Below are 15,432 nucleotides of genomic sequence, written 5' to 3' on the forward strand. Positions count from 1 at the left end.
AATACCAATTATAGTGCAAAAGAAAAATAATATGATTTTTTATACTTCATAGGGTTTAAGATGGGCTTTAGGTAGAAAACCCTAACTGAGAGTTTCCTTATTATTTTGTGTTGTCAACTAAAGGACTAGATAATGTCAGAGCAATCACATCAATCAATTCTTCTCCATACAAATCATCATTATATGTCCACGTTAGTATAAGCATGTTTTAAATATGTTCCATAATTTAAATATTTAAAGAGTTATGTTAGATCATTCTTTACCTATTTTAAACACTTTAGGTATGTATAAAGGACCCTTCACTATATAAAGGGTACCTCAAGATTCCGCCCACCACCATCATACATTCACAATAACGTTACTAGAGCAATGACTTCACTTATGCTTAAAACAGTCCATAAATCTAGCACGACAAATATCTCCTTAAAGCATAGAATTACCTCATACTCTTTTAGTCAAAAACAAACATTCGAGACTTTAATTCACAAATCCAAGAATCAAAAGTTTTACTTTTCCACACTCACATTTGTACGACCTGAATCTCTTCTTGCACTCTTGCATAATTAATAATAGAAATTGCTCCTTATAGCTATGCATAGCTAAAGTTTTGAACTGTGATAATCAGTCACACTCAATGCACGACAAGCCAAATAAGCCTGAAGGAACTGCAATTGCACTTGATGCTTCATATGCATATGAGAATATTGTACTTCAAACTAAGAAAATTTTGAATAGATTGAATCTATGTCTACGATGGAGTATGAGAAGAAGACTAATGTTGTAAAGGAGCGATTTTCTACAACTATTTCTACTTCATGATATTTTTTGTGCTATTTAGTTTTGCTCCCTACAACCAATTCTCACAATCTTCCTCTCACCCCAAACAATAATTAGTACACTTTACTATCATATTCTCTCCATCTTCCTTGCAACCCCCTACAATAATTGGTACAATTTACAATCTTACGTTGGTAAGATTCCACCAATTGCAATTCCAAGAGCATCCTGAATGCTCATCACTACAATGTTAGAGCACCACTTATTATGTAGTAAAGCACTTCCTTGCTAGAACGAGTAGCTTATCTATCTAACATAATCATTTTGGTACAAGTCCATTGAGTGTGCTAAGAAAAATTACAGCATAATTATTTATGTACCATCACATCAGTGTGCTACCTAGGCATATAGACCTCCACAACAACATACTTCTTATAAAAAATAAAGATTGAGCCATGTCCTTTATGATAAGTATAGGTCATCTTAAGATGTCCATAATTATACCTAGAAATCATCCTATAGGATAAGAATGAACTTAATATATTGGAAATGACGATTTAATAATAAATATGCATTGCCTGAGTAAGGGTGTATGATTTGGTAAATGCACACTATGAGCAGTAACAGGTGTCCTGATGATCATTAATTTGGATGATATATCATACGCTAAAATAAAATCTAATATGACTCCGTAGTCATCATGAATATTTCTAAAATCTTCTACCACTCTACAAACATGTCCATTTAAACTCCTCTAATAAATATTCTTTCTTCAAGAGGTATATTTGTATTAATTCTTATAAGTCATTCCAAACTTTTCCTTTAGAACCTATATCTAAGCCTACTTGAGGAGCATAAGAACTTATAATATTAAATATTTTAGTATCAACAACAATTTTAAGGGCTATAATTTTATCCCCAATTCTATTAATTTTTACAAATTATCTTTCAAACACTTATCCATAATTACGTCTGCACCATTTCTAGTGTGACTCTTACCTGAATACCAAAGTTTAAAACCTAAGTTATCAATCTCCTCAGTATTTTCTCCAATCCATTTAGTTTCTTGAATACATAAGTTATTTATCTTTCTATGAATCATAATATCAACTAATTCCATTAATTTACCTGTGAGAGTATTTATATTCCAAGATTCTATCATAATATTAATTTCACAGACTAACTTCTTTACTTGTATTCGTCCGTAATGTAGTAACCCTTGATTATGTGACACTAAACCCAGGCGTCGGTATAGCGTCCGGGTGTAGTTTCAATTACTTTCCATAAAATGAACAGCCTAATTTTCTCCCTTCAGTTTAATGATCTGGTCAGAAATAACTCAGGTCTAATTGCACAAAATATGTTATCTGTAACGTTCCAGATAGTCTCAAAATACTAATTCACATATCAATAAGAGATCAGTCGAAAAGAATTCAGCAAACACAATGCCAGAATAGCTTCATTCAAGTCCTTCCAAAAAGCCTCAAATCCAATTCACAGACCAGGAAAAAAAAAAAACGAAAAACCTAGATCTATAAACATATCAACTCCACGCGGCAATCCAGTAGATCCACCTTAACCGAACGACTAAAACGGAGATGAACAAAGCCACCGCAGTAACAAAGTAATTAGGGTTTCATAGGATTGGTAAGGAGGGGGAACAAGCACCTGCTGCTCGTTGCGAGCAAGGCATTTCCTGACGATCTCACCTTCAAGAGCTCGGCGTTCTTCCAGAGTTAGGTGCTCGTAGTACTGCGCCAGACGAGTTTGACCCTGTTTGTTCACCAGCAGCACAAACCGAATCCCCATCTTCAGGCTGCTTCGTTTTTACCGCTGCTGTCGCCGGAAATTGCCTTCGTCTGTACAAAAGACGATTCGGGACGATGAGCTGAGCAGGGTCGGAAAATACTCAAAATAGTGAGCAAATATTATTCGGAGAAGTTTTTTAAGTACAATAAATTAAAGTTTATATTCTTATTTCCATCTTTTTCATACATAGGGAAAAGTTTTTCTAAGTATATAAATTAAAGTCCGTCTTAGATGATTTGGTCTCATTAAACATCGTTCATCTAATAATCCGATTAGAAGAGTAGATATTTTAGATTCGACTTTTGTTAAGAAAAATAAAGATAGACGAGTAAGACTTGACATATTGTATAAAAAATGATCTTAATTTATTAGAATTTAATGTAAATATGACACTAAATAGAGCATAATGAAGAAAAATGATTCATGTAGTTGATCCCACTTAGTGAGATAATGATTTGTTGTTTTTATGTGAGATAAGTAAATGTGTAAAAATTGGGCGCTATGTAGGTAAATTCCTCAAAATTATTGCTATTATGAATTCAAATTTTAAAATAATGATATGCATCATTTAGATTTAATAGTTAAGTATAATTTTAAATAGCTATTTAAGATTAAAGGTGCATGATATGGCAAATTTAAATACATTTGAGTTTAAATTCATATTATATTTGACACTATACTCAAATTTAATAATAATAATAGTATGGATGGTGTGATAGCTATCTTTTCTAAATGCATTTAAATTCAAGTTCAAATTAATATCATATGATAAATAATGTGCATCAACAAATTTTATTTTTTGACATGAATCTCAATACATTTTTAAGAAAAAAAAAAATTCTAATTCTAATTAATGTTCATTGAAAACTTAGTTTTCATTAAGCTTATAGTCAAACTGACCGTCAAGAATGTCAAATTGATCCACTACGAGTCTGATCAAGCCTGAATCAAGTCATTGAATAATACTTAGAGGCTTTGGGTAATTAATTGGAGGGTCAAACTAACTCCAAATTTTACGTAACTATAGGCAAATCGATCACTCGACGTGACAAGTCCAACGAGCTCAAGATTACTTAATTTCGACGTCAAAAAGTCCCTCAAATCATTTTGAAAAAATACTTCTGATTAAGGAAAATCAACATAAGTCATTTAATTGGATGATTATGGGAGTTATTCGTCGAATGACCAAAATGACCCCCCCCAATCAAAAGTTATAAATAGACCTCCTCTCTTCACTTAAGAGGAGGAGTAGAATTTTAGTGTTGTTCTTGACTGAATAACCAGGGATGGCTTCCTGTCTCCATAGTAATCGATCAGCAATCACTAATCGTTGTGAACCAGCATTGGTCACCCTTATCTCGTTTCAATTGGCGAACTTTGTTTGCTTATGAATTATCATGAATACAATTTAATGAAATTTTGTTGAATACGATGTAACGAAGTATCTCAAATGCAGTGTAATGAAGTGTCCCAATTACAATGTAATAAAATTTCAAATATAATATAATAAAGTATTCTGAATATGGTATAACGAAGTTGATACTCCACCAAAAATGATGTCAACATTGAGATATTGTTCGCTTTAGCCTAATTGCCTCATGATTTTGACCAGTTGGTGAAACTTCCTAAGAGGTCATCCATCCTAAGAGTGCTCTACCATGAGCACATTTAACTTTAGAGTTCTATCAAAACTCTAACTGTTACACCAAAAGGCGTCTTGATGTTTAAAAGTACAACTTCATTCTACTTAGAGAGGTTTTACAATAACCTTCATTAAAATAATCGATGTCCTTGTCAGTTTTCTTAGAAGAAAGGTATTATGTCTCATACTGAATAAAGTGCTATGCCGTGGGAGCCGCCTCTTGAATTTGCATATGGGATAAAAGGTTACTTGGTGTAAACCATCTCTTAAATTTGCAAGGGCCATCTCTAGAATCTTATTTATCTTATGGATGATTCTGGGGTTTAGAGCAAGGATGTTATGGAGTTTAGATTGAAACTCCAAATTTAAGTGTGCTTATGTGAAAGCTCTCTTGGGATGGGTGACCTCCTAGGAAGTTATGCTAATGGAGAAAATGTGTGAGGCCATTAGTCCCATATGTACAATTTCTTGATGCTTAAGAGTTTGGGTGAAAGCGTGCTTGTGTGAAAGCTCTCTTAGGATGGGTGACCTCCTAAGAAGTTATACTAATGGAGAAATTGTGTGAGGCCATTAGTCCAAAATTTACAATTTCTTGATGCTTAAGAGTTTGAGTTGTTGCATACACAACCTTGTGCATAAAGGTAAGTTAATGGGTTTTTCTTACAATGATCGTAACAATCATGTTTAGCCTTATTCTTAAAGAAGATATAATACTAGTTTTGTTAAATGATATTGACTGGCATGCATCTTTATTATAAAGTCAATGTCATTTAAGAGAAAACAAAGATGTTGGAATAAATCTTTAGCTAGTAGGATACCTTAAACATATTAGTGATTGATTAATCATACTATTAGATAATTATATACATTTATGTTGTTCACTGCTCATTTAATATTTGTGTGTTTGCAAGATATGACTTGGTACATGACTATTATATTATCAGATTTTGTTTTAGGATATTTTTCCTTAAAACCACTTACTCATGTCTCTCATTCACACATATATTATGTATTAATTTGTTGTAACTACAAGCATGCTTGAATATAAGGCAACTTTTATCTAGCATTTTAAACTTATTACTATTGTCATTTATGTCCACATATGTATTTGATTTTAGGGATGGGCAAGGAACTTATAACTAAGGTATAGGTTCCATCGGTCAACAAAGAAGATATTATTTTAGAGATTGTGTAAAATCATTTCTTTAACCAAGATTTATAATATTTAAGGACATATAGCAATAAAATTTTATGAATAATGCATATCATTTTTTTGGATTTATAACACTATATTGAAAATGCTAATGAATTTTTACTTCCATAAATATATGTGCATTACAAATGGATTGATAATCCTTTAAAAGTATACTAGATTATGATGATAAGTTGTTTATTAAATGATACAACACTGTTATTATAGAATGAAATCAAATTTAAAATTTTCACATGTAATGCGTCCTAGCTCAATATGGTTCACGATCCTATCAAGGTCAAATTAAGCTTGGTCATTATAAAAAATAGTTATAACATAACCATATTTTAAAATATTTGGATTTGAACAAATGCATAGGCTGATTTACAACAAATAATTAGCTTATTGTTTAATCTCTCATCTTTATGTTGTGTATGAAATGATATGAATTGTTGTGATATTACTTAAATATAAATCAATGATTTGTAAAAATTATCATTATATTTGAATTACTTTCGTGATGGTAACATGTCACAAAATGATGATTCTATGACTCTTTGATAAAATAATTGCTAATATTGCTAAAGAACTTCACTATTCTTAGCAACCTTATGCTGGCGGCGGAGGATATAAAGCAACTATTAAGCCTTCAGGATAATAAAGCTGAGAGGAGAAGACATGCTATTAGGGTTTCAAAAAGAAGAGGGGAGAAGGGTTGAAGATGCTTTAGTTGTAGCACATAGACAGGTTGACAAACCTATCAGGGAAGGCTACACTTGATCTTCATAAATAGCCAACAAAAGCGGTGCAGAAAGAAATATGAAACAGTGAATAAAAATAAAGAAATATCACATGATTTATGTAATCAGGGAGGTGGCATCGAGTGCAGTTTGCGTGATTTGTGTGACCTATGCGTTAGGGAGGAAAATGCACAGCTCTTACAAATATCTAATTATCTTTATGATGGTTCAAATTACATGTAACCCATTTTAAGGCATAGACATTGGCTAGCTTTTATAATTAAGAGGTAAGAAGAGAGCACATGACTTATGGATCTTTAAAGTGTCTCCCATCTCTCCCTCTCCCTCCCTCCCTCTCCCTCTCTCTCTTAGTTGAAGTGTGACCTACTTTTAATCTAACAAATTTAGATATAATATATTTATTTTGTTGTAGCTAATTAAAAATTGTTTTAATTTTATTTTTTAAGCTCACGGATTGAGTGATGGCTTGCTAACAAATCATAGTTTAAATTAAGCCTCCAAAATTGTTTGATAAATGATGTGGTATGTATGCAATAGCACTATGCTTACTCATTAATTTTTTTATTTGATTTATCATTTTGATAATATGATAGCAAAGCAATTGATTTTCTTTCTTAAGCTTTACTTAGAACTTTTGAAGCCATCAATCATGTGGATCTGTTTGGGATTGTGTTATGCATGCTGTACATCTTAGACGGTCGCCACCACTCTGGTTGGGAACTACTTTCTTGTTTATTTCAAAAAATGTTTATGATGATAAACTGTTTTTTTCAACATGACCAATTAAAAGTGCAGTGACTGTAAGAAAATTAATATATGATTTTGATGGAAAAAAAAAATGTATTTATAATTTCGATCATAATTTTAAAAGAAGCTGGTTTCCATCATAATTTTACAACTATCTTTTTAAAAAGTTACACGATGCCCAAATGGATATGTAAATACATAAAAATTGTGCCTTATGTATGTGAATACCCCCAAAATAATTTATTTACGTATCATTCAGCCCTTTTTAAGTTGACTTAACCACCCAAATGTATCATTAGGCTTGAATCATTCTAACAGATATCCACGGGTTGGAAACTAGGACTGTCCAAAAAGCTCATTGTTCGCGAACAGTTTGTGTTCGATTCGTCAATGAGTTCGTGTTCGATTCGTTCGAGAAGTAAACAAGACGAATGTAAACAAATTTTTTTCGTTCGGTTAGTTAAATGAACCAAACACGAACAGTGATGCGTTCGTTTGTGTTTGAATTGTTATTGTTCGAAATATAAAATAATTTAAAATAATTATTTAAAAAAATTTATGATATTTTAAAAAATTAAATTTTAGAAATTATAATATATAATAAATTAATAATAATAATATAATAATATGTTATATTAGTAATATACTAATATAAATATTATATATTTATATAATATAAGTTATATAATTAATATAATATATTCGCGAACAGCTCATCTTCGGCCTGTTCGTTAAGAAATGAAGACGAATAGTGACTTCATGAATAATTTTAAACACGAGCTCATTTCAAATAAACTAACACGAGTTTGTGTTACACCCCCCTATTGAAACAAGCAAGGTCGAAGCTGCGAGCGTTTCCAACTGAAGAATGACGGGGAAGAAGCACAGCTACTCCTACGTCTAACCTTATCCTCTTCTCCTTCCCCTCAGCTCTGTTTCTCCCACGCTAGTCACTGAATCAATCTAACCAAAAGGAGAAAATGGCACTCACTCTTGCACCCGCCGTAGCTGCCATTAAAACGAGAATCTCGAGTAACGCGAGGTGTACAGAAGTGAGTGCCTCTAAATCCGGCTTATTAGTCGTCGCGGAGAAGTCGCCGGCGACTCCAACTCCGTCTCTTGTTGTTGGTAGGAGAGAGGGCCTCTCCGCATCCTTCACAGCCCTAACCCTCTCGCTCGCTTACCCGTCTCTCGCTACCATTCTAGAGGCGGACGACGACGAGGAGCTGCTTGAGAAAGTGAAGAATGACAGGAAGAAGAGGCTTCAGAGGCAGGGTGTAATCAGCTCCTCTGCCAAAGAGACAGGTTAGATTCTTTCTCTATTTCTTTAATGTGCCTTGTCTGATTGGCAATTAAGGCAAGAGAAGGATTGGGATTTGAATATGAGCTGTTAGTTTTCTTCTTGAATGATTCTGGAATGAGTAGCGGAGTCCCAAATCAAATTTTGGGGAGAAAGTTAGTACCCTTTTTTTTTTTTTGAGTTTTATTTGGTTTATGATTGCTAACATTTTTGGTTTTAATGGGTTTATATGTTCACATTCAGACTTGCTATTGTCTCTTTTTTCCTGTCTTGTTTGCGTGAAACTCTTCTACAACATGTATGTAATTTGCTTTGGTGAATTGAAGTTTTGGTGTTAGATATGTAAGGATATAGGAATTGAGTGGTATGTTCTTAGATCTTCCTTTGCTTTGTTTCAAGTAACATTTTACTGAAATGTGAACCATGACTGAGCTTGTGGAAGTTAATTTAGGATATGTTTGGGGTAACTTTCAGCCTGCTTTGTATTTCAGAAGCCACCACAGCTCCTTTTGGGGAATTGGTTTTTTGCTGTTTTCTAGAAATTTTGGTGGTGATAATATGTATTTTATCAACATGTTCTGTTAAAGTACAGTAACTGTAAAAAAAATGTCTGGTTTTTGGAAAAGAAACATATTTATACTTCTCATCACAACTTTCTAAAAATTTGCTTTCTGCACCACAACTTTACAAACATCTTTTTAAAAAGTTGCAGTCATCTCAAACACTCTTAGGGTCTGTTTGGGACAACTGTTCCAGAAAGCTGCAACAGATAAGTTGGCTGACTATTTGTTTATTGTTGTTTGAAAACAATTGCAACATAGTTGTTTTTGGACAAATGATTATTCTGAACCTGTGTAGTAATGTTATTTGCAACAAAATTATTATAACAATATATTTGATATTTTAGAATAAAAAATTCACTTCAAAACAGTGCAAAAAATAAGACATACACCTCACTTATCAGTGAGTATCATCATTATTAAAATAAAAATAATACTATTAAAATAACATTTAATAATATGATAATATTATTTTTAAAATGGGGACGACGTATGTCACGAGCCAGACTGTCCTCCAGAGATTCCATCCATTTATGCTCACTCTCGGCGGTGGAATATGTTTGTCTGTTGCCCACCAGAATACTATTAAAATAATATTTAATAATATGATATATTATTTTTAAAATGGGGACGACGTATGTCACGAGCCAGACTGTCCTCCAGAGATTCCATCCATTTATGCTCACTCTCGGTGGTGTAATATGTTTGTCTGTTTGCCCACCGGAAGAAGTCACACTTGTTCGTGATTCTCCACGGGCATCTATAGAATTGTCTCCCGTAGCTATGTGTTTGACGTGACGTAAGCAAGAAACTCTCCCACAGCCCACAACACAAACACGCAGCCCAAGACCACCACACCTCCACACACATCCCACTACCACCACATCACAAGACATAACACCACAAACACCCAACTCACATCCACCAAATCACAATCATCCAACCACACCTCCACACACATCCCACATACACTACACCACAGTGGCACGATACCACATCACAGTGGCACGACACCACAACAACCCAACCCATAATACAACCACCACAACCCACAACACAGTCATTGGTTTTGAGTGTCCTGTATGTAATTTGAAGAAAACATTGTCATCTACAAATTAAGCATCTTATTTCATCCATTTTTAATGTTCTCACTCAAACATGAAAGGTGGTGATAAAACCCCATCCCATATTTGTCATTTGAGGCAATTACATATAGGGCACCCAAAACACCGCTATCTACAAATCAAGCACCCTCTTTCATTCATTTTCCAAATTCTCGCTTAAAAATCAAATCCATAATTTTGATTTGAGGCAATTATCTACAGGGCACCCGAAACAATGCTATGTACAAATCAAGCACCCAATTTCATCCATTTTTCAAATTTTCACTCAAACATTAAAAGAAGTGATAAAACCCTATCCCATACTTTTCATTTGAGGCAATTACATAGAGGGTAGCCGAAACAATGCTATGTACAAATCAAACAACCTATTTCATCCATTTTTCAAATTCTCACTCGAACATCGAATGAAGTGATAAACCCTTGTCCCATATTTTTCATTTGAGACAATTACATACAGTGCACCCTAAACGTTGTTATCTACAAAATAAGCACCCTCTTTCATTCATTTTTTAGATTCTCGCTCAAAAAAAAAAATTATGTAATGTTGAATAGAGGCAATTACAAACAGGGCACCCGAAACAATGCTATGTACAAATCGAGAACCTTATGTCATCCATGTTTTAAATTCTCACTTAAACATCAAAGGAAGTGATAAAATCTCATCCCATATTTTTCATTTAGGGCACCTGAAACTTTAGTATCTACAAATTAGGCACCCTCTTTCATCCTTTTTTTAGATTCTTACTAAAAAAAAAGGTATGTAATTTTGAGGGCACCCGAAGCAATGCTAGGTACAAATCAAGCACCCTATTTCATCCATTTTTCAAATTCCCACTCAATAACCAGTGGAGGCAATGATAGAAGGTCATCCCATATTCCAAAACATTTTTATCTACAAATCAAGCACACTCTTGCATCCATTCTCTAAACACCATTCCACATTTTCCATATTTTTTTGCAAGGCTTGAATCCCAAATCGTAAATTGTAAATCGCAACAAATGACAAATAAAAAAATTACAAATCCTAAATATCACAAACGTCTCACAACAAACTGAAAATGAGAAAGCAAAAATAGCATAAAGAAAGCTATTTCATCAAAAATTACTTATAGAGTATAGCAACCAGAGAGAGGCATGCACCTGAGCCAGATGAGACGCAAGAGAGGGGCAGCAGGGTAATAGGTACACGGGCAGCAGGGTCGAACCCACGACCACATTTAATAAGAATTTTTATCAAATTATTGAAATAATCTACAGCGCCGCACTAATCAAACGCTTCTTCCAGCATTTTCAAAACACACTGCACCAAATAAGCTGCCTCAAATGGGTCCTTAATCTCTATTTGTTATAAAAGAATTGAGTAAATGGATTTCATTTAACAATTGCGCATTGGATATTTAGTTTCAATATGACCAATAGGGTAAGTGGTTCACCTAAGAATGTGAACCTATTTCCATTTCTAGCTCTTTATCAAACCTGATAAAATAAAGGGAAATTCACATACATACCACGCATCTCCTAGCTATTTACATATCTAACACCTAAAATTTGATATTTACATTTATAACACTTTGGTGTCAAAACCTTTGTATGAAAAGGACTATATATTTGAGTGGTATGCATGTAAATGTGAAAGTTTTGGTGTTAGGTGTGTAAATATATAAAAATTGTATGGTATGCATTTAAATATGTGAAGAAAAATTCTGTTGGTTTTACAAGAAAAAAATACTCATTTCGTCCCCTTCAACCAAAAAAGTGAGGCAAAAACAAATTTCAACTAAATTCTTTCTAGTCATTTTTATTAACGGGCATTTACATTCATACCTCCCAATTTTTATGTGTTTACATATCTAACCTCTAAACATTGCCTTTTACATTATACCATGCAAACCATTCACATCACATCAAAAATACCACCATTTTAACTTTTAAAATGTAAGAAGTTTAGGTATTAGATATGTAAATAATATCAATTAAATGGTTTTGCATGTGAATCTTCCTTATATTAAATGGTATGTATGATGAGGTTATTAAGTATAGATACTGGACAAGAATAAGGTTAATCTCGTAATAACTCAAATGTTTGTGTGGACAGGTTACCTCCAGGAACTTGTATACAAGCTTAGTAAAGTGGGTAAAGCTATTGAAAACAATGATTTAACTGAAGCAAGTTCAGTACTTGGCTCAAGCATCCGTGAGGATTGGGTCCAAAATGTCAATGTTGCATTTGCAAAGGTCTCCATTTTTCTCATTTGATATTATCATTTCTAGCTCTTAAGGTGACATTGTAATTTTTTTTTCTGAATTGAAATTTACAGCTGACATCTAACCCTGAGGAGAAGAGTGAGGTTGATGCATTCAACTCTTCTTTGGCATCTCTTATTTCATCAGGTGCAATACATAAAGTTCATTTTGTTTGATTATGCAAGTTATTTTAAGTCTTTTTGATATTTTTCTCATTTCAGTTGATAAGCGTGAAATTGAGTTGTCGAAATCGGCTTTCGTTTCTTCTGCGAGCGCATTGGTGAGGTGGGTCGAATCAACTGGTTTGGGGGCTTTACTGAAAGGTCTTTAACTATGAGGAGTGATGATGTTTATCCTTGTTCTGATGAAGCATAGAGCCTTCTTTGAAATCTGTTCAAGGATCCCAGCAAAACCTGCAAAAAAAATAAATTAAAATGAAGCCCTACATTTGTTTTTTTTTTTAATTTTATGATTTGTTTGTTGCTTTTTTGAGATTGTATTTTTGTATAAAAGAGCATGTAGCAATCTGACTGTCTAAATGTTGCTCCCTCGCTCTCTTTTGTGTATGTAGTGATTTAAAGAATGTTTTTGATCATTTTTAAGAAAAACTTGGAGTCGTGAGCTTATTTATTTATTTGTCGTCTTCGTATGGTTCCCTTTTCTAAATAAATCTCCATACCGAATCATATGAATGATCCGAAGAGGAGATGAATCAGAAAAGACAAACAAATTTTAAAAGAAATATTGAGGGCTTATGTATGTGTGATAGGTCGAGAGTATATATCCAGACAAGATCAAATCAAAATAACTTGAAACACGGTATCCACGAAGAAAATCCCTATATTATCCAGACAAGATCAAATCAAAATACCTTGAAACACGGTATCCACGAAGAAAATCCCTATATAATATACTGATAATCAAAGAACCAAAAAAAATATTTTTATTCTAAGTTTAAGAACACTTTCAAAGGAACGTATCCTTTTGGTTAATTATATCTTTGTGGATACCTAAGAATACTCTCGATAAAAGTCTTATTTACATTGTCATGACTGGTAAATAGGTCACCAAAAAGATGGTTATTTCATAGGAATATCTCGATGCTTTCGAAGCTCTTGCTAAGTCACAAGGCAGAATGAATCTCTCGCATCCAAAATGGGTATCCGCTCATCGAGGCCCACAAAATAATCAAGTTCACTCATGGGATCCACACTATGCTTACAAGGCCTAACACGGGCATAAAGGTAGAGGGTGAATCACCGTATTCCAAATGAGCGGCAGCCTATCCGGAATCGGGGCACACGAGATGACACCAAGGAAGTCACAAAAGAATGATACAACTCAAAAGGGCTCAACAAAAGGAAATGTAGAGCAATCTTAATCGGGTAGAGATATCCGAGTCAAGATACCACAGATCTGTCATCCCAAGCTATTAGTTTACCTGATCCTAAAGGTAGTTGACTCAACACAACCAGAAATTTCTTGTCAGCAATTCATGAATTGTGTCGTCCAAGGAGACCTCGATAACTTTAAGCTCAAAAGAAAGAAACTATAAATTCTATGACCTTATAGAGGTATAGCTCAAAGAGGTAGGACTTATACTCACCAAATAAAAGGGCGAAGATGTCACATGAAAGAAGAGAAAAGAGATGTGTAGCTATAAACCTGAAAAACACTCCCACGAAAGACTCATACCACGTTTGAGTCGAGGAAGCCTCTAACACTCTAAACGCACTAGACAATCATCTAAGTGGAAATCTATGCTGGGCGAGTCGAGTTGAAGAAGAAAAAGGACTCCTCCTCGAGACATACAATATGATGCAGTTATCTAAAGTCCTAAGCGTGGATGCCCTAATAATTATGATTGGGGATAAGTCCATGCCATGCAAACCATTTTAAACTGGCCCGAAGGTCATGCAGAAAAGTAAAAGTGCGGATTTAATATAGTTGAATATTTTAGTACCAAATTTTGATTAATCTAAATCTTTTATTACGATTTTTATATAAAAAACTATATTTTAGGGTCCTTAAAGTGGTTAAATTATATCGCAGGATTCCCAAACAACCCACAATCAAAGAAAGAGGAAATATGCAACACATTTCACAAGGTAAATCAAGCCAAATATAAATAAATAACGTTGGGCGTCGGGGTTAGTAACACATCCCAGAAAAAGCAAAAAGACGGTCAGACTCTGCATATACATGCTTGGTCCTAAATGATATACATCAATATCAAAATACATAATTAAGATACGAGACATGAGCATCTGCTCCTGGTCTTCGTGACGTGGTTTCACGCTTCAAGCGTCTCAAAATTCATGCCCGTATCTTATTTCCACTACAGATTGCCCTGAGACTCTAAAAATTACATGATAAAATCCAAAAAAAATGTCAACCTGCAAAATAGGGGTTAGCATAGGTTATATCATGCAACGTGATGAACCATGCTGTCGGTCAACTTTCATAAATTTGGTTTGAAAATTTGATTTAAATATAAAGTATATAGTTTAGATTATGAAAGTAATGTTTTTATTTTTTAGAAAATAAGACCGAATGGATCTCATTAGTCTAATAATTTGCATAATCATGCATGATATCCCGAATATTACACATTTCAAGAGATAAGTGTAGACCCCGACAATAGATCCAATCATGCAAACTAAGAGATTTGTGACATCCATTTGATCTGCGAACCTTTTATATGAGACCGACAAATTCCCCTATTTAATAGAAAGATTAAATAGAGTTTATTTTACCTGGATTTCAAGTTCCATATAGAGACAAACCCCTATAGTTAATTACATCCCAAATGACAGGAGTCACTTGAGAAAACTCTCGATAATAATCAGTAGTTCTAGTCTTCAAGAATTCGAGGTTTAGGTTTTCACGGTAGGAGGTGGAAAAAACAAGTGGGAATGACTCAAGTTGAAACGATTTTTTCAGGAGTCCAAAGGAAGTAAATGGTAGGGGACGTCACATATCCTATGAGAAATGCTCAGTGACTTCCCAAACAATCATACTGTGCGGCTATGTTTTAGAGAAAATGTTATTTGAATATTTTAATCCTGTCAATTTTATTTGTTTGGGACTTACACTTGCATAATAAATGGTTATGCAAATAGCCCGCAAAGATAAGAGGTTTTACGTCATTCTGGACAACAACCTCAGAACCTAAGACGAGTTAGGACTTATACTGCTCAGTATAACTGCGCAGGCGCTAAACGCAGGAGCTTAAAAGAGAGTGAGGATTTACGTCGCGCTGGGCGAGCTACCTCG

The 15,432-nt window shown here is 33.9% G+C and overlaps 1 protein-coding gene across 1 annotated transcript; it reads left to right on the forward strand.

The window, feature by feature from the left end:
* The first annotated feature begins 7,764 nt into the window (after nucleotides 1-7,764).
* LOC110022415 (thylakoid lumenal 16.5 kDa protein, chloroplastic) lies at nucleotides 7,765-12,581 on the forward strand. Its single transcript, XM_020721344.1, has 4 exons — nucleotides 7,765-8,233; nucleotides 12,008-12,147; nucleotides 12,231-12,303; nucleotides 12,378-12,581. The coding sequence occupies exons 1-4, from the start codon at nucleotides 7,909-7,911 to the stop codon at nucleotides 12,485-12,487; spliced, it is 648 nt and encodes a 215-aa protein (XP_020577003.1). The 5' UTR covers nucleotides 7,765-7,908; the 3' UTR covers nucleotides 12,488-12,581.
* The last annotated feature ends 2,851 nt before the right edge of the window (nucleotides 12,582-15,432 follow it).

Source organism: Phalaenopsis equestris, unplaced genomic scaffold, assembly GCF_001263595.1.
Source record: "Phalaenopsis equestris unplaced genomic scaffold, ASM126359v1 Scaffold000188, whole genome shotgun sequence".
Lineage (NCBI taxonomy): Eukaryota > Viridiplantae > Streptophyta > Magnoliopsida > Asparagales > Orchidaceae > Phalaenopsis > Phalaenopsis equestris.

Coding starts and splice junctions, on each gene's coding strand:
- LOC110022415 (XM_020721344.1), top strand. CDS start 7,909: ATGGCACTCACTCTTGCACCCGCCGTAGCTGCCATTAAAACGAGAATC. Junction 8,234..12,007: donor CTCCTCTGCCAAAGAGACAG/GTTAGATTCTTT, acceptor TTGTGTGGACAG/GTTACCTCCAGGAACTTGTA. Junction 12,304..12,377: donor GGCATCTCTTATTTCATCAG/GTGCAATACATA, acceptor TTCTCATTTCAG/TTGATAAGCGTGAAATTGAG.